Raw genomic sequence first — 20,076 nt, 5'->3', positions numbered from 1 at the left:
TGTGAACACAGGTTTCTTAGGTCAGTTTAGCATAGATGTATTAAATGAGTGAAAGATTTTACACTCACCATAGACAGAGACGTTGATGTTATGACTAAAACTGCCTCCAGTTTGACACCGATACTCACCCGAGTCGTTTCTGAGTATTTTTTGGAAGATCAAATGTGATATCCCTTCTAAAGGCTTTGAAAGTGTCCACTCTGTTTTAATGTGACTGCTGCTGCTGACATCGACAGGGACAGGTTTAGTTGTCTCATATTTATACCAGGAGAATGTCGTTGGGGAAATTGTTGCAGAAAGCAACTGAGCAGTTAATCCGAAGGTCTCCTCCAAGGACAGCTTCATGAACCGTTCGCGACGTACTCTAATTTCTATGTCGCAAGTTGAATCCGTACCTGCAAAAGGAAAATAATAAAAACATACAGATTAGGAAAGATTGGACAATGTATCCACGCTTGATGGAAAGTCTAAAACCAGCTGATGATGTCATAATCAGAAAGCAGTGAAAAGTGATCTAACATTTTCAAAAATCAGTCTAGGAATGAGACAGAAAAGAATGAGATCACGGATGAAGTTTTTAATGCTGCAGCTGCTGCCATCAAACATAAATTTAGGTCTAAAGTCATTTGTGGTATCTTTGTGGTGAAAGCACTTTTTTTTGGTTTAGTGCGACTTAAAATCTTCCAAATTCAAATGTTTGTTTAAACATTATGTAATTATGAATGTATTTATTGTTAGAAAATATTTTTCATCAACCATCTACGCATATTTATAAAGATCATCTTAAGGTGCAAACAATGAACTACAATCTGCATTATAGCAGCAGACCCATTTTACAAGTTCCATTTTACAAAGCCAATTATGTCGGTTGTTTTCTTTATTTTTTACACAGTTAGGCTTTACATTTATGACATGGTTGCTCATGTCTTTTACATTTTCCTACATAGGAATTCAATTGACTCTAACTACATTCAAGTCCAATCTATTTCCTTGTTGAGTTCTAATGCTGTGCCATTGAGTCTTTGGGTGTGTCTGTACCCTGCTCTGGATTCTATGTGTGAGGTATAATATGTGTATTTGAAACCTTTTCACTCTTTATAACCTTTAACATGCAAAACATTATTTCATGCTACAATCTAACTTTACTGTAAGGGCACACTATTGATATCTTCCTTTGTATTTTTGTACTATGTATGTGTGCGTGGATGTCATATGTCTGTGTGCCTATGTGGATGTTGTGTATAAGCTATTGGACACCTTCATTTCCTTCTGGATAACTAAAGTATCTCTATCTCTATCTATCTCTATCTCTATCTATCTATTTATCTGATTCCTATTCGTAAATGTGTTACTTAACGAAAGAGAAACAAAGACCTGCTCAGATTGAGAGGGAGCGATGTACAGTAGATAGAATAACAAAAACTTACTATCAGCATCCAAAGTGAGGAAGAGTGCCGCTAAGATGGACACATGGAGGATGGTCAGGCAGTAGTTAAGTCTCATGGTGGACACACTCAGAAACCAGCTACTGTGTCCACGTGTGGAGAACAGCTATCACTGTCAGCTCTAGATACAACAATGGTGTACTTTACTTCCTGCTTTCGGTGGTCTTTGGCGTATGCATACCCCCATTACACTTACTAGTATGCACAACAGTAAACACATCATTTTAAAGAAATTTATCAATTGATCATTTAATTTGGTCAGATGTAAAAATGTACATGTTCATTTTAAGGCCATGAGTTAATCATTCACAAAGCATATTACATAAAAATACAAAACATAACAGCAAAGTTATCAAAGAAATTGATAAAAAAGTATCAGTAAAAATGTGAATAAATTAGATACAAGTTGCAGGTTACAAAATCTTGAAATGAATACTATGAAATGTTTTGATATGAGTCATTTTAACTGAGCAGATTAATATCAAGGCACAGATAGACTACTAAACATTTTCATAGATAGTGGTGGTAGTCAATGCATCATGGGAGGGCTGGCAGCTCAGATCTGGTGTGTCCCTGGATTCTCCTGCATGATTAGATTGAGAACAGGAGAGATTAGTTAATGTTCTCAGAATTATAATAATTAATAGTTCCTGTATAACATATTTAATCTTATTGTTTTGTGGCATTTTTCATGTTTTCTTACTGTTCTGTCTTTTCAGATTACACCTTCATCAGGACGTCTGCAGAGTGCCTCTGCTGCTAAACATTCACTGTATGTAAAAATAAGAAATTCTCACCTTTACACCCACAGCTTGAAGCAACCCATACAGTTAGCACCGTGATGACAAACGCCATGATTCCAACAACACGGTACACATTTGGCCAGAAAGTCTCTTCTGTGCTCTCTGCGAGATAAAAGAGTTGATTCACCATCAAAGAAGCATGTATGAAAAGTTGATTCATGAAAGGATCATGTTTGTTGGTGGGTTTTGACCCTTAAAATGCATGTGAAACAGCCATAACTCATTGTAAGAGAGTGAGTTCGGTTTTCTTACCTGGTTCCAAAGTCGTCCATGTAACAGTGGTGAGCTTGACCTCACCTGAAAAGCATTCAGATTGTTTATTTGCCACAGAAGAATCAAGTTCAATCGGATTATTTGGGAAATAATAAAGGTTTTTGCTTCTACAGTTCAGTTTAGGTATAATGCTGCTGTGTAGAAAGGCTCACTCACCATTGACAGAGATGTTTGAAAGAACAGGATTCAGATTAAAGTGCTCATATTATGCTCATTTTCAGGTTCATAATTGTATTTAGAGGTTATATCAGATTCAGAATAGGTTTACATGGTTTAATAAAAAAAAACATATTTTTGTTGTACTGCACATTGCTGCAGCTCCTCTTTTCACCCCGTGTGTTGAGCTCTCTGTTTTAGCTACAGAGTGAGGCATCTCACTTCTATTCGATCTGTGTTGGGAGTCGCACATGTTCAGTAAGGACTACTAGCTAGTCAGAAGCAGAGTATGAGGGTGTGCCACGCTAGCAGCTAGGCGAGCATTATAACGTGTGTTGCAAAGTGACGCACGTTTGTCTCTGAAGTAAAGGCTGGACTACAATAGAGCTGTTTGGAGCAGTTTGTGAACAGTGTTTTCTGTTGGAGATGGTAAGTCCCTTTGGGGGAGGGGACTTTGGGCTTTTTCACTTTGGAAGCCTATAACGTGCACAAAAAAAAATATATATATATATATATATATATATATATATATATATATATATATATATATATATATATATAACACAATAAAGGAAAGGGGAAAAGCCAAAAATCATAATATGAGCACTTTTATATAAAGATTTAGTCTGGCTATCATCAGACCAAGCTCGATCTTTTAAGACTGAACATTAGTCTGGGGAGTCTGCTCTGTATTTTCTACTGCACAAGAGGCGTGATCATCTGGCAAAGTTCAAATGACTCTGTACGCAATTGGATAGTCCTTCAACCAATCAGACCAAGCAGCGACAGCGGCATCAACGGGTCGCCTCTCTTCGGTGGCCGCCTTGTTGAATGTAAACAAGAAGCTGCTTGGTCGCTTCTCTATCGTCATCGTGTTAAACCCGCCAATAGCGCGCCAGGTGGATAAGCCAGTTTGTGATTGGTCCCTGCAAAATTGTAACGGAAGCTGGATAGATAAATGTACAGGTTTCCAGCCTGAGCTGCAGGAAGAAATCAAATCACCGGCAGATCGGGCTGGGTTTACCCAGTCTAATAAAGATTTGGAAAACATGTGGAATAGCATTGCAACACTATATATCAATTTTTCTTATACAAAGATAGACATTTTGTTAATAGCAGTTAGAAATATGAGCTGTACAATGTGAACACAGGTTTCTTAGGTCAGTTTAGCATAGATGTATTAAATTAGAGAAAAATGTTACACTCACCATAGACAGAGACGTTGATGCTATGACTCATACTGCCTCCAGTGTGACACTGATACTGACCCGAGTCATTTCTGAGTATTTTTTGGAAGATCAAATACGATATCCCTTCTAAAGGCTTTAAATGTGTCCACTCTGTTTTAATGTGACTGCTGCTGCTGACATCAACAGGGACAGGTTTAGTTGTCTCAAATTTATACCAGGAGACTGTCAGTGGGGAATTGTTGCAGAAAGCAACTGGGCAGTTAATCCGAAGGTCTTCTCCAAGGAGAGCTTTATAAACCGTGCCGCGACGTACTCTAATTTCTATGTCGCAAGTTGAATCCGTACCTGCAAAAGGAAAATAACAAAAAACATACAGATTAGGAAAGATTGGCCAATTTATCCATGCTTGATGGAAAGTCTAAAACCAGCTGAAAGCAGTGAAAAGTGATCTAACATTTTCAAAAATCAGTCTAGGAATGAGACAAAAAACAATGAGATCACGGATGAAGTTTTTAATGCTGCAGCTGCTGCCATCAAACATAAATTTAGGTCTAAAGTCATTAGTGGGATCTTTGTGGTGAAAGCACTTTTTTTGTTTAGTGCCACTTAAAATCTTCCAAATTCAAATGTTTGTTTAAACATTATGTAATTATGAATGTACTTCTTGTTAGAAAATAATTTACATCAACCATCTATGCATATTTATAAAGATCATCTTAAGGTGCAAACAATGAACTACAATCTGCATTATAGCAGCAGACCCATTTTACAAGTTCCATTTTACAAAGCCAATTATGTCGGTTGTTGTCTTTATTTTTTACACAGTTAGGCTTTACATTTATGACATGGTTGCTCATGTCTTTTACATTTTCCTACATAGGAATTCAATTGACTCTAACTACATTCAAGTCCAATCTATTTCCTTTTTGAGTTCTAATGCTGCGCCATTGAGTCTTTGGGTGTGTCTGTACCCTTCTCTGGATTCTATGTATGAGGCATAATACGTGTATTTGAAACCTTTTCACTCTTTATAACCTTTAACATGCAAAACAGTATTTCATGCTACAATCTAACTTTACTGTAAGGGCACACTATTGATATCTTCCTTTGTATTTTTGTACTATGTATGTGTGCGTGGATGTCATATGTCTGTGTGCCTATGTGTATGTTGTGTATAAGCTATTGGACACCTTCATTTCCTTCTGGATAACTAAAGTATCTCTATCTCTATCTATCTCTATCTCTATCTATCTATTTATCTGATTCCTATTCGAAGTAAATGTGTTACTTAACGAAGAGAAACAAAGACCTGCTCAGATTGAGAGGGAAGCGATGTACAGTAGATAGAATAACAAAAACTTACTATCAGCATCCAAAGTGAGGAAGTGCGCCGCTAAGATGGAAACATGGAGGATGGTCAGGCAGTAGTTAAGTCTCATGGTGGACACACTCAAAAACCAGCTACTGTGTCCACGTGTGGAGAACAGCTATCACTGTCAGCTCTAGATACAACAATGGTGTACTTTACTTCCTGCTTTCGGTGGTCTTTGGCGTATGCATACCCCCATTACACTTAATAGTATGCACAACAGTAAACACATCATTTTAAAGAAATTTATCAATTGATCATTTAATTTGGTCAGATGTAAAAATGTACATGTTCATTTTAAGGCCATGAGTTAATCATTCACAAAGCATATTACATAAAAATACAAAACACAACAGCAAAGTTATCAAAACATTGATAAAAAAAGTATCAGTAAAACTGTGAATAAATTAGATACAAGTTGCAGGTTACAAAATCTTGAAATGAATACTATGAAATGTTTTGATATGAGTCATTTTAACTGAGCAGATTAATATCAAGGCACAGATATGGAGACTACTAAACATTTTCATAGATAGTGGTTGTAATCAATGCATCATGGGAGGGCTGGCAGCTCAGATCTGGTGTGTCCCTGGATTCTCCTGCATGATTAGATTGAGAACAGGAGAGATTAGTTACTGTTCTCAGAATTATAATAATTAATAGTTCCTGTATAACATATTTAATCTTATTGTTTTGTGGCATTTTTCATGTTTTCTTACTGTTCTGTCTTTTCAGATTACACCTTCATCAGGACGTCTGCAGAGTGCCTCTGCTGCTAAACATTCACTGTATGCAAAAATAAGAAATTCTCACCTTTACACCCACAGCTTGAAGCAACCCATACAGTTAGCACTGTGATGACAAACGCCATGATTCCAACAACACGGTACACATTTGGCCAGAAAGTCTCTTCTGTGCTCTCTGCGAGATAAAAGAGTTGATTCACCATCAAAGAAGCATGTATGAAAAGTTGATTCATGAAAGGATCATGTTGTGTTTGTGGTCCTTTACCCTTAAACTGCGTTGCAGAAACCGCCATAACTCATTGTAAGAGAGTGAGTTCGGTTTTCTTACCTGGTTCCAAAGTCGTCCATGTAACAGTGGTGAGCTTGACCTCACCTGAAAAGCATTCAGATTGTTTATTTGCCACAGAAGAATCAAGTTCAATCGGATTATTTGGGAAATAATAAAGGTTTTTGCTTCTACAGTTCAGTTTAGGTATAATGCTGCTGTGTAGAAAGGCTCACTCACCATTGACAGAGATGTTTGAAAGAACAGGATTCAGATTAAAGTGCTCATATTATGCTCATTTTCAGGTTCATAATTGTATTTAGAGGTTATATCAGATTCAGAATAGGTTTACATGGTTTAATAAAAAAAAACATATTTTTGTTGTACTGCACATTGCTGCAGCTCCTCTTTTCACCCCGTGTGTTGAGCTCTCTGTTTTAGCTACAGAGTGAGGCATCTCACTTCTATTCGATCTGTGTTGGGAGTCGCACATGTTCAGTAAGGACTACTAGCCAGTCAGAAGCAGAGTATGAGGGTGTGCCACGCTAGCAGCTAGGCGAGCATTATAATGTGTGTTACAAAGTGACGCACGTTTGTCTCTGAAGTAAAGGCTGGACTACAATAGAGCTGTTTGGAGCAGTTTGTGAACAGTGTTTTCTGTTGGAGATGGTAAGTCCCTTTGGGGGAGGGGACTTTGGGCTTTTTCACTTTGGAAGCCTATAACGTGCACAAAAAAAATATATATATATATATATAACACAATAAAGGAAAGGGGAAAAGCCAAAAATCATAATATGAGCACTTTTATATAAAGATTTAGTCTGGCTATCATCAGACCAAGCTCGATCTTTTAAGACTGAACATTAGTCTGGGGAGTCTGCTCTGTATTTTCTACTGCACAAGAGGCGTGATCATCTGGCAAAGTTCAAATGACTCTGTACGTGATTGGATAGTCCTTCAACCAATCAGACCAAGCAGCGACAGCGGCATCAACGGGTCGCCTCTTCGCGGTCGCTTGTTGTAATGTAAACAAGAAGCTGCTTGGTCGCTTCTCTATCTTCATCGTGTTAAACCCGCCAATAGCGCGCCAGGTGGATAAGCCAGTTTGTGATTGGTCCCTGCAAAATTGTAACGGAAGCTGGATAGATAAATGTACAGGTTTCCAGCCTGAGCTGCAGGAAGAAATCAAATCACCGGCAGATCGGGCTGGGTTTACCCAGTCTAATAAAGATTTGGAAAACATGTGGAATAGCATTGCAACACTATATATCAATTTTTCTTATACAAAGATAGACATTTTGTTAATAGCAGTTAGAAATATGAGCTGTACAATGTGAACACAGGTTTCTTAGGTCAGTTTAGCATAGATGTATTAAATTAGAGAAAAATGTTACACTCACCATAGACAGAGACGTTGATGCTATGACTCATACTGCCTCCAGTGTGACACTGATACTGACCTGAGTCATTTCTGAGTATTTTTTGGAAGATCAAATACGATATCCCTTCTAAAGGCTTTAAATGTGTCCACTCTGTTTTAATGTGACTGCTGCTGCTGACATCAACAGGGACAGGTTTAGTTGTCTCATATTTATACCAGGAGACTGTCAGTGGGGAATTGTTGCAGAAAGCAACTGAGCAGATAATCCGAAGGTCTTCTCCAAGGACAGCTTCATAAACCGTGCCGCGACGTACTCTAATTTCTATGTCGCAAGTTGAATCCGTACCTGCAAAAGAAAAATAACAAAAAACATACAGATTAGGAAAGATTGGCCAATTTATCCATGCTTGATGGAAAGTCTAAAACCAGCTGAAAGCAGTGAAAAGTGATCTAACATTTTCAAAAATCAGTCTAGGAATGAGACAAAAAAGAATGAGATCACGGATGAAGTTTTTAATGCTGCAGCTGCTGCCATCAAACATAGATTTAGGTCTAAAGTCATTAGTGGGATCTTTGTGGTGAAAGCACTTTTTTTGTTTAGTGCCACTTAAAATCTTCCAAATTCAAATGTTTGTTTAAACATTATGTAATTATGAATGTACTTCTTGTTAGAAAATAATTTACATCAACCATCTATGCATATTTATAAAGATCATCTTAAGGTGCAAACAATGAACTACAATCTGCATTATAGCAGCAGACCCATTTTACAAGTTCCATTTTACAAAGCCAATTATGTCGGTTGTTGTCTTTATTTTTTACACAGTTAGGCTTTACATTTATGACATGGTTGCTCATGTCTTTTACATTTTCCTACATAGGAATTCAATTGACTCTAACTACATTCAAGTCCAATCTATTTCCTTGTTGAGTTCTAATGCTGCGCCATTGAGTCTTTGGGTGTGTCTGTACCCTGCTCTGGATTCTATGTATGAGGCATAATACGTGTATTTGAAACCTTTTCACTCTTTATAACCTTTAACATGCAAAACATTATTTCATGCTACAATCTAACTTTACTGTAAGGGCACACTATTGATATCTTCCTTTGTATTTTTGTACTATGTATGTGTGCGTGGATGTCATATGTCTGTGTGTCTATGTGTATGTTGTGTATAAGCTATTGGACACCTTCATTTCCTTCTGGATAACTAAAGTATCTCTCTCTCTATCTATCTCTATCTCTATCTATCTATTTATCTGATTCCTATTCGTAAATGTGTTACTTAACGAAAGAGAAACAAAGACCTGCTCAGATTGAGAGGGAGCGATGTACAGTAGATAGAATAACAAAAACTTACTATCAGCATCCAAAGTGAGGAAGAGCGCCGCTAAGATGGACACATGGAGGATGGTCAGGCAGTAGTTAAGTCTCATGGTGGACACACTCAAAAACCAGCTGCTGTGTCCACGTGTGGAGAACAGCTATCACTGTCAGCTCTAGATACAACAATGGTGTACTTTACTTCCTGCTTTCGGTGGTCTTTGGCGTATGCATATCCCCATTACACTTACTAGTATGCACAACAGTAAACACATCATTTTAAAAACAATGGGTCAATTAATCATTTAATTTGGTCAATGTAAAAATGTACATGTTCATTTTAAGGCCATGAGAACCACATTAATCATTCACAAAGCATATTACATACAAATACAAAACATAACAGCAAAGCCAAGCATTGATAAACAAGTATCAGGAAAAATGTGAATAAATTAGATACAAGTTGCAGGTTACAAAATCTTGAAATGAATACTATGAAATGTTTTGATATGAATCATTTGAAGTGAGCAGATTGATATCAAGGCACAGATATGGGGACTACTAATCGTTTTCATAGATATGAATGGGAGGCAATGCATCATGGGAGGGCTGGCAACTCAGATCTGGTGTGTCCCTGGATTCTCCTGCATGATTAGATTGAGAACAGGAGAGATTAGTTACTGTTCTCAGAATGATTATAGTAATGTATATAGTATATGTCCTGTATTATATATTTGTTCTTATTCTTTTGTGGCATTTTTTCATGTTTTTATTTAATTTTTTAGATTAGACCTTCATCAGGACGTCTGCAGAGTGCCTCTGCTGCTGAACAATCACTGTATGTAAAGATCCAAACTCCTCACCTTTACACCTGCATCTTGATGCAACACATAAAGTTATCATTATGAGGACAAACACTGTGAGTCCGACGCCACGGTACACATATGGCCAGAAAGTGTCTTCTGGGGTCTCTGTGAGATAAAAGAGGACATTTGACTCCGCGTCAGTAAAGAATGTAAGCCTAAATGGCGATGTCACTGTGAGAGAGTGAATTCAGCATCTGTACAGTCCAGTATAATCCATGCTGTGCAGAAGGATCACTCACCATGGACAGAGACGCTGATCTCAGGACTCAAACTGCCTCCCACTTTACACTGATACACACCTGAGTCACTTTTGCGTATTTTTTCAAAGACCAAAAACGATATCCCTTCTAAATGCTTTACAAGTTTACAGTCTGTTTTAATGTGACTGCAGACTTTGACAGGGACACGTTTAGTTTCCCCAACTTTATACCAGGAGACTGTCCTGGTGGTGAATTGTTACAAAAAGCAACCGTGCAGTTAATCCGAAGGTCTTCTCCAAGGAGAAGCATGCTGCGTACTTTAATTTCAACTTTACAATTTGAAACTTCACCTGACAGAAGATTAGAAATGACTGGGGCAATGTGATACCAGCTGAGGATGACAAAATATGAAAGCAGTGAAAAGTGATGTAACATTTTCAAAATCAGTCTGCAGGAGTAGACAAGAAAAGAATCCGAGCACAGAAAAAAGGTTTGAAATGTTGCAGCTGCAGCCATCAAACTTCAAATTCAGGTCAACAAATCATGTGTGGTATTTCTGTGGTTAAAGCACTTTTTTTTTTTGCATTGGGTTCTGTGCGACCTCAAATCTAAATTAAAACTGTATAACCCTCCTGTTATCCTCGGGGATAATAGGACCCATTTTCAAAGTTTCTATATATCAGAAATTTGGATTTCTTTCAACCAAATTGCCAAAAAAGATAACGTGGGTGGTTCCACACAACGCTCTTTACAAGTAAAATAAATGGTCAGTTCACTGTTTTCATTGGATTTGGGTGTTTTATCAAATCTTATAGGGTTTGGAAAAGAAAATGGTAAAAGAACATTGAAAAAAATTGACAAAAGTCTAAAAAATCTTCAAAAACGTTGAAAAAAGCGACAAAATGTTTTTAAAATGTGCAAAAACGCAACTAAAACGTCAGAAAAAGTGACGACAACATCAGGAAAAGAGTCAGGAAAAGCATAGAAAAACAAAAAGTTGCATGGGCGACGGGAAGACAACACAAGGGTTAAGTTTACACTCCTTAATGTTAGAGATCGGGGAAACTTGTGAGAAAGTGATGCCAAGTATGAAGCTAGTGACCAAGCTAACAGTGACCAAGAGGCTTAATTTCACAGCAAAAGGCCTGCCCCGATGTCTTTGATGGTGATTCTACCTTATTACAATGCTGTTCTGCCATGCAGTATGTAGCCTGCTTTTTACTTGTAATCGTTCTTCTCAAGAAAAAAGCTAAATCTTTGTCATTTTTACTTGCTGGAATGGTTGTATGAGAAGAATGGCTAATATTTTCCATCAACCATCTAAAGATGCTCCATAAAGATCCCCCTGAGGTGCAAACAATGAGCTAAAGTTACTGCGTTATAGCATCCGAGACCCAATTTCTTCAGATATTTACATTTTAACAGGAATTCATTGGTTTTCTTCAGGTTTTTTTCCCACAGAGTAAAATCTTATGTCTTTTACTTTTTCCCTTTTATAGGAATTAAACCAAAAACATTCATATTCAATCTAGTTTATTTCCTTGTCAAGTTATTAACGCTGCGCTGTTGAGTCTTTGAGTGTCTGTACGCCTGCGCTGGATTTTATGTGTGAGGTATAATACATGTATTTAAAACCTTTTCGGTCTTTATAATCTTTAACATGCAAAACATTGCTTAACTTATTCCTATTCTTGAACACGTTAATTAACAAAAGAGAAACAAAGACCTGCTCAGATTGAGAGTGAGCGATGTACGGTAGATAGAATAACAAAAACTTACTATCAGCATCCAAAGTGAGGAAGAGAGCCGCTAAGATGGACACATGGAGGATGGTCAGGCAGTTGTTAAGTCTCATGGTGGGAACCAGCTACTGTATCCACTAGTGTCAAACAGCTATCACTGTAGGGCTGCTCTAAAGATCACAGTGGTTTTTACTTAACTTCCTGCTTTTGATAACTTTTTTTTTAACCTAGTTACATCTGAAGCTCTGGGGGGTTTCTAGTAAACATTTTTTGTTTCCATCGTATTAGATTGTTTACAGGAAAAACGGTACAAAAGCAACTCAGCAGTGACGGCGTCATATAATCTTAATTCAAATCAAACAGTCATGGTTACATATTATTTGATTACACATTATGCTATTTGATTGCACATAAGTTAAATGAAACAACAATTATAAAAGGTTTTGAAAAGCAAAATTACAGAAGCTCATTCGTCATTCACATAGTCAGAAAGTGTGCTAATAGTGGCTGTGGTAAACAGTCTGTAAGCCCATAAAACCATTACTGTTATCAGAGGGGATGTCACTCGTCAGAGTGAATTCAAGTCATGGAAGTGCAACAGCACAAGGTCACAGTTTGAACCGTCGGTGAGTGCATGCCACAAAACATTCAAACCAAGATCACAAACTAATCCTCTTTAGCTGAAGACAGTCTGCAAATATTCTGTAAAAATATTCTGTAAAAATATTCTGTAAAAATATTCTGTAAAAATATTCTGTAAAAAAACAACCCTCATTTAGTTTGGTAAGAGATGGTGCTGCGTTTAGCCTCTAATGTTGTAGAATTACAGATAGAGGACTTCTTAGCATGGTTCAGCCCTTTTCCCACTTGCATGTTACAGGATAAGGCTGGTGTAGTTCTATATTTTTCTTATTGTCAACAAATCCAATGAAATACCAAAAATCCAACACGTTAGTTTATTTTTTTAATACTGTCTGACTGCCCATCCTGTCTGTGGCACTTGACCCCAAGCTCATTGGTTCTTAAGAAGACAAAACTTTAAGAATGAAGCACAAATATAATTGTTTCATTTTTAAAAAGTAAATTTCCTAAAACAGCTGGTGTAGAGGCACTGCAGCTTTGAACAGACATCACTCACACAGGAGTAAAAAAGGGATTTGTTTGGCTAATTTCAGCTGTGGATTAATACACACTTGGTTCTCTTGGGAGTATTTGTGACAGCAGGACGGTGAATGTGGGAGTCAAAATAAACTAGAGTGTGTGTGTTCATGGTAAAGAAACATGTCACCCAGTGCAACAGTGAGGTTCCTCAATGTTTTAGAAGTTCACCTAAGTTAGATCAGGTTTTGGACACACAGACAATATGTGTTAGTAGGATCAATTCAATCTTGTTGGTCTTTTTTTATAGGATTTGTTGTACAATAGCAAAAACCCAGAGTATCCCCAGCCTTACCCTTTAACTTGTCTGCTCTCAGACAATTTATAATATCAGAGCGTGTGTTAGATCAGTGCATCTGCAGTTCCAGCCTGGTCTCATAGAATTCCGTGAAATGATCACGAAATGTTAACAGTGCATTACGTGGTGGTGGGACGAATGTTGTGAAAATTCCGTGTGGCCACCACGGAAAACGATGCCAGAGTAAAGTCAATGAGAAGATGACGTAGCATTAAGAGCGACAACGGTAGCGAGTAGTATGAAAGGCCGAAAAATCTGCATGAGGAGGTTGGTTGGGGTGGTGGATGGGTCAAACAACACAGGACTTTCACCCAGGAGACCAGGGATCGTGTCCCGCATGTCAAGATTCCTTATTCCTTAAACCCAACCGTCCCGTTGTTCTTTTCCTAAACCCAACCGTCCTGTTGTTCTTTTCCTAAACCCAACCGTCCCGTTGTTCTTTTCCTAAACCCAACCGTCCCGTTGTTCTTTTCCTAAACCCAACCGTCCCGTTGTTCTTTTCCTAAACCCAACCCGTCTGCTGTATACGGCCGTCCCGTTCTTCTTTTCCTAAACAACCGTTGTTGTCCCACCCTCCCACGACCTTTTCCTTAACTTAAGGGGCCGTTTTCATTTCACGGAATTCTCCCGTGGGCCCATCACGGACTTTTCAGCGATTCCGTGACACTGCCACCGATTTTGAGTTAAGGGGCCGTGTTCATTTCACGTTATTCTGTGAGATCAGGTTGGCAGTTTGGTCGCTCACAGCCTTGTATATTTGAAGAAATCCTGCAACATGGCTTCAGCGGGACAATGTCAGTAACAGCAAAATGATATGTTTTTACTGTTTGATGATGCAAAGAAGGCAACCTTATAGCAAAACAGTATAGGTACCTCGTTGTCTTTGGTCCTGAATTGAAATGGAGTGGAGACCGCTTGGTTACATTCCATTTTAATTTGGCTAGTTTAGGGCGTATCCATTCTTATTGGTACATGATGACCTCACAAATTCCCAGCACAGCTCCGCCTAGCCAATCTTCACCTTGAACAGAGGTCTAATGAGTCTCCAATCAGAGTGAAACAGCAGGGACCAGATAGAGATGCAAATTTTAGTAAAAGGGTAAATCTTTAGAGTCTCGGGTAGATGTCTGTACTGTATTTTCCTCATGTTGTGATAAGAGAGCAGAGGAGTTTTCTGATAATCTCCTTTTAATCACTCTGCTGAGCTCCTCTGGGATGTACCAGTTTGAAATGTGGTCCTCGCCCTATTTACTCCGGCTAATGTGAGCTGTGGTCCACTTAGAAGTAATTTATATTGGGTGCTGGGTCTTTAACACGGATGGCCGCATACTCTGAAGTCTCCTCCTGTTGTCTCCGTGGCGGCCCAGCAGCCGCCCCTGGAAGCTGATGGTTGAGAGCAGCATACACAATAGAGCTCCCCTCTTCCTCATTGTCTCGTGGTGCTGGCAGCTCATTGGGTTGGGAGGGTGATGTAATCCTCCGGGTGGACCTCCGAGACGGCGGCGCAGAGGGGGTTCCTCTTGGCGAGGGCTGGATGCTGGCGTGTGGGAAGGGTTGCTCGACCATGGGGATCGCAATGTACTGAAAACATCCCCAAAAAAAAGCATTTTGCATTAAAGTGTTGAAAATGGGGGAAATGGGACGGACTGTAAGTTTGAAATATATCCTCGTCTTACCTGATTTTCAGTTTGCCGCTCTTTCTTTGGCTTCCCTGCATGATAGCATTTTGATGAAATTAGTTTATGTTTTTGGAGTCACAGTCATGTGGCGTATGGCATATTTATACAACGTCTCACCTTTACACCCTCGCATTGATACAACGGATAAAATGATCACTATGATGACAAATGGCACAATCCCAGCTGCAAAGTACATGTATATCCATAGATCGTCTCTGGCTCCAGGATCCAAAATCATTCCTCCTGCTATAAAAAGAAGTTTGACTGAATTAAACTCAAGGATCAGATTAATATTAAGACATGGAAAGCATGTGGAATAGCAGTGTCGCAGCACAACACTATATATATACTATTACTTTTCTTAATTGTGTCATTCCGTGTAAGATTACGCTCACCCTCACCTATAAGGTACAAAGATAGACATTTTGTTAATAGCAGTTAGAAATATGAGCTGTACAATGTGAACACAGGTTTCTTAGGTCAGTTTAGCATAGATGTATTAAATTAGTGAAAAATGTTACACTCACCATAGACAGAGACGTAGATGTTATGACTCTGACTGCCTCCAGTTGTACACTGATACTGACCTGAGTCGTTTCTGAGTATTTTTTGGAAAATCAAATACGATATCCCTTCTAAAGGCTTTAAATGTGTCCACTCTGTTTTAATGTGACTGCTACTGCTGACATCAACAGGGACAGGTTTAGTTGTCTCATATTTAAACCAGGAGACTGTCAGTGGAGAATTGTTGCAGAAAGCAACTGGGCAGTTAATCCGAAGGTCTTCCCCAAGGACAGCTTTATAAACCGTGCCGCGACGTACTCTAATTTCTATGTCGCAAGTTGAATTCTGACCTGCAAAAGAAAAATAACAAATAACATACAGAATAGGTTAATTCAATCTTTACTTTACAGTTTATTGTAATGGAGCAATTGAATCAGATATCAGTTTATGATGAAAGAATATGACATTAGATATTGAAAACAGTGTAGCACTATATATTGTATAATAAAATGTTTTTTAAATCATGGTTTCTGAAGGTTACCAAGTGAAAGGCCTTTTCAGTACCACATAGAATACAATTTCATACCTGGTTGTGACACCAAAATAACTCAATTATATCCAATTTTTTTTCAGTACTTTATGACTATAATTCCCAATGATATAATCAATTAAATTCACACAACCTGGATCCAGATAAGCAGAGGGAAAATGGATGGATTAACCAATTAAAAATGAATAATTTATTTAAGTTCATTCATTTTTTGCCAGTAATCATCACTTCCCAATTATGGGTGGATGAGCGTAGAGCTGTATTTAGCAGTATTACCAACTAACATTACTGTTCACTGCAGGCAAGAGAAAACATTTAAGACTTTTGAATAAATTCCAGTTTTGAATGCATTCTAGGGCTTTTAAGACGTTGCAAGACCTGAAGAGAACGGTTCAGGGGAGTTGTTACACTGGTTAAAGGACACCAAACATTTAAAATACACATTTTAACAATTCTGATTCCAATTCCGATTCTTCCTTTCGATTCCGGTTCTTATCGATTCTCGATTCCGATTCTTTGAGGGGTGGAGTTGGTCACATGCCTATTTTTACAAATAAGAGGAGAATACGTTTTATTTTGATTCAATGGTGGTTTGCAGTTTTACAGTACATTTTCTATGACAAATAAAGCCACACTTTAGAGCGCCGCTTACTATGCTCCATGGCTGCAACACAAGAAGCGCCTGGCCGCTATGGAAACCAAAACTTACGCATATTAAATTGGGAAGCGATGATCGGATTGGAAACCAAATCCTAAAACGATTCCAATAAAGAAACGATTCCACTGGAATCGTACGTTTTGAATCGATTCCAAGTAGGAATCGGTTCTCGATGCCCAATCCTACACATAAGTAGCCTTTCTTAGTAAGATTGTGAAAGGAAGGAAAAAGTACCATCATATGCAATGCAAATCTTAGTACGGTAAAAAATGTAACTAAAGAAACACTGAAACTGACATTTCATTTTGTGATAAGTGGAAACACAATTTGCATGAGAAGGAAGTGAGAGTGAACCCAACCTAACGTACAGCGTCTCGAGGGAAACTTTAAACCCACATATCTGAATTTCACCCTGATAACCTCCGATTTACTTTGCATAAATCACTGAAATCTGCAACTGCATTAGTGTCAGTTTTAACACAACACGTTCCACTGTTCACGAACGTCAAGCTAGAGTTCATTCTTAACCTTTGAAACAGCCGTTGACTAAGCAATCAATCAGTTCAATTCAAGCTCTGTTCTGGAGTTTAATACAGACATCAAAGTATTAAAATGCTTAGAAAAACTGAAATTCTAAACATCCATAGTTCCATGACAACTGGGTTTGTCACTATGAAAAATATGTATCTGCAAAAAAAAAAACAAAAAAAAAAACAGCTTTGACTTTGTTTGTAAACCAATGGGTTTTTAAAGGCTTATTTTATCATTTTTAATAAGTTAACTATACTGGTGTAACATGGTGGTAGTACTATATGGATAATTATGATTTTTCTATGAACAAAGTCCATTTTTAAATGTTGGTTGCTCAATGCCACCAACATGAGTCACTATTAAATAATACTGTACCTCCTCTGGCCTCAAACCACAACATTAAAGGAAACCACAGAATACCCTTGTAGACAAATATGTGAATGACACTGTGGTCGGTGGCAGTAAATAAAGTAATTCACACAGCACATATAGCTTTGTTACAATAAGAATTCACGCCACTCCTGTTGCAAGGACATATTGGAAACGGAAATTTATAGAAACAAAGGAACATCAAGTGGGTAGACGACTGATGAAGCTAATGAGTAAGCTCTAGAAAAATTGTTTTTAGTTGTTCCATGTTTTTGAAAAATATTTCTGCCTTTTTTTTTTTTTTTGTGAAAACTGTGTTTCCATCAAGCTCCCACACGCGTGAAAAACACCCTCCTGTTAACCGAAAGTATTTTCAACACCTGAAACCGACATTATACAATTAGTTTTACATGTCAATTGAACGTACGTTCAAGGTATATATGATATAATTTTAAAGACAATTATATAATAAGATTATTATGTGGCATGTTCAAGGAAGAATAACATAATCCTAATATCGGTTACAACTTGTTGGGTTTGGGAGATATACCAACTTCGTCCTTTTAAAAACTGTATAAGCTGCCTGCATACTTAGCAGTTGTATTTTAAATCTATATCCTGTGTAGACATGTACACAGCACTTTAGAATTAATGACATACACAGAAATCAGGCCTCCAACCTGTACCAGGGTATTTGGATAATGGTCACAAAGCTTTTTTAGTCCAAAGTCCTGATTTAACACATAACAGACCTGCAGAGGAAGGAAAGGTAACACAAATACTGAGACAGGACAATATGCGAAAACATTAAGAACCTACTGTCAGCATTTAAGGTGAGAAGCAGCCCTGCCAAGATGGACACATGCAGGACGGTCCAGCAGCGGTAAGGCCTCATGATGGGAATACTCAGAAAAACCCCAGTCATCTCGCAGTCACAGCCAATCCAAGTGAGAAATGTTCCTCTGAGCACATCGTTATTTGGCTTAACAAAACCGAGAAGTGCTGAAGCCGAGGCTGGATTTAGTTAGCAACACGCTGCTTCCTCTTTCTACCCTCTGCTCGCTCCCTTCTACCTCTGCCTCTTTTCCTTTTAGAGTATAGGGGCTGTGAGTGCACTGGAGGGGAGCGAAGGTCGTGGGTGGTCTTGCTTCTCTAAATGTTGCAGGTCCAATGCAGTAAAACATGTCAGATTAGGGGGTTCCCCCAGGTTTAGGCGCTGACCCGGCTACAATACAGCAATAGCAAGGATCTAATGCTTTACTACAATCTTTCTCTCTCACGTTACCTCTCTTTTCTTTTCCGAGTCTTGTTTCAGTCTGTGCACCTTGACAGCGACTTCATCATTTCTTGGCAGTGTCTGTGGTTCACCCTCGTCAAGCTGACTTCCTCTCCTCTCTCCCTTTCTTTTAACTTCACCGTCTGCCTCTCTTGCAAACTTGTGCGACCTTGTGCACAGCAGTGCGGTTTCAGAGGATGCACAGTGCGCTGAAGGGGAGGTGGGGATGCTGTGGCCTCTCTTAATGCCCACTCTGTGTGTGTGTGCGTGTGTGTGTGTGGTTGCTATCAAGCAACATCAGCAGCTTATGGACTGCTTTCTGTCAATGAGTCAGCATCATTCATGTTTTAAAGGACTGCTCAAATAGATAAGATTGAGCTGTATTATGGGAAATGGGATCCACTGTTTTGGGGGCTTACATGATAACTATTTGTTTTATTTATCTTGTGTAAGTCCCCCAACTTGTGTCCCTTTAAAACTCTGGGGAAATATAATATGCACAGTGAAGGTTATGTATGTAAGTATCCAAATCTGAAGTCCTACTTCTATACAGATAAAAGTAGGCTAAATAAGCAGTTGTAAAATGTAGGCCCACCTTTAACAAGTTGTCATATCATAGGTGGCCTAGTCTACACAAGGTTCCATTTCCGGGATTGCTCCGGTGCCGCCGGAAATTTTGCCGAATGTCCCTCATTTAGGCCGGATGTCCGTTAACTTGGAATCTGGTGGATTTATGAGGACTATGGTGGACTGCTCCTCAGATCTCTGCAGGGTAAATCCAGACAGCTAGCCAGACTATCTGTCCAATCGGAGTTTTCTGTTGCAGAACTAAAACAACCTTTGAACGTACACACGTTCCACCAAAACAAGTTCCTTCCCGAGGCTGTTTTGCTGAGGCGTCGTTGCTCTGTACGTCCGCCCAAGACGATTGTGATTGGTTTAAAGAAAGGGCAATAAACCAGAGCACATTTTTCTCCCATCCCGGAATGCTGTGTGGACTAGCCAGACCCTCCTCCTCAGCGCTGTGGAGATAGTTCTGGCAATGCGAGAAGTGGCCTGACCAGAGGTTTTTCATATAAAAACTTATTCTAGCTGTCAGATAATCATAATGGAATGAAGGTACCAGACGTATTCAGATCCTTAAGTAAAAGTAGCAATACCTCACACAAAAATAGGCTGCTCCCTTACAAGTAAATATGCCACATTCAAAATGTTAAAGTAAAGTATAAAATTACTATCAGCAATATACCCAATCAAAAGTAAAAGTAGGCTACTCAGTAGGTGCTTTCAGGG

The 20,076-nt window shown here is 38.6% G+C and overlaps 2 protein-coding genes across 5 annotated transcripts; both read right to left on the bottom strand.

The window, feature by feature from the left end:
* Positions 1-1,851: 1,851 nt before the first annotated feature.
* Positions 1,852-13,398, bottom strand: LOC120554112 (leucine-rich repeats and immunoglobulin-like domains protein 1). 4 transcript variants are annotated; one of them, XM_039792727.1, is made up of 7 exons: positions 11,798-11,909; positions 8,990-9,923; positions 7,648-7,974; positions 3,886-4,212; positions 2,501-2,545; positions 2,243-2,350; positions 1,852-2,028 (listed from the first exon to the last, which is right to left on the bottom strand). In XM_039792727.1, the coding sequence occupies exons 2-7, from the start codon at positions 9,063-9,065 to the stop codon at positions 1,946-1,948; spliced, it is 966 nt and encodes a 321-aa protein (XP_039648661.1). In that variant the 5' UTR covers positions 9,066-9,923; positions 11,798-11,909; the 3' UTR covers positions 1,852-1,945. The 4 variants fall into 4 exon arrangements, with proteins under 4 accessions (XP_039648661.1, XP_039648663.1, XP_039648664.1 ...); XM_039792729.1 differs by having other exon boundaries at positions 8,990-9,596; positions 9,745-11,904; XM_039792730.1 differs by having other exon boundaries at positions 8,990-9,596; positions 9,816-11,904.
* Positions 13,399-13,709: 311 nt separating this feature from the next.
* On the bottom strand, positions 13,710-18,900 carry LOC120554113 (B- and T-lymphocyte attenuator-like). Its single transcript, XM_039792732.1, has 6 exons — positions 18,327-18,900; positions 15,423-15,749; positions 15,252-15,296; positions 15,013-15,141; positions 14,893-14,927; positions 13,710-14,797 (listed from the first exon to the last, which is right to left on the bottom strand). Exons 1-6 carry the CDS (start codon positions 18,430-18,432, stop codon positions 14,495-14,497), a joined length of 945 nt encoding a protein of 314 aa, XP_039648666.1. The 5' UTR covers positions 18,433-18,900; the 3' UTR covers positions 13,710-14,494.
* Between the last annotated feature and the right edge of the window lie 1,176 nt (positions 18,901-20,076).

Source organism: Perca fluviatilis, chromosome 24 (genome assembly GCF_010015445.1).
Source record: "Perca fluviatilis chromosome 24, GENO_Pfluv_1.0, whole genome shotgun sequence".
Taxonomy (NCBI): Eukaryota; Metazoa; Chordata; class Actinopteri; order Perciformes; family Percidae; genus Perca; species Perca fluviatilis.
Note: the sequence above shows the minus strand (reverse complement) of the source record. Positions and strands in the feature narration are given on the sequence as shown.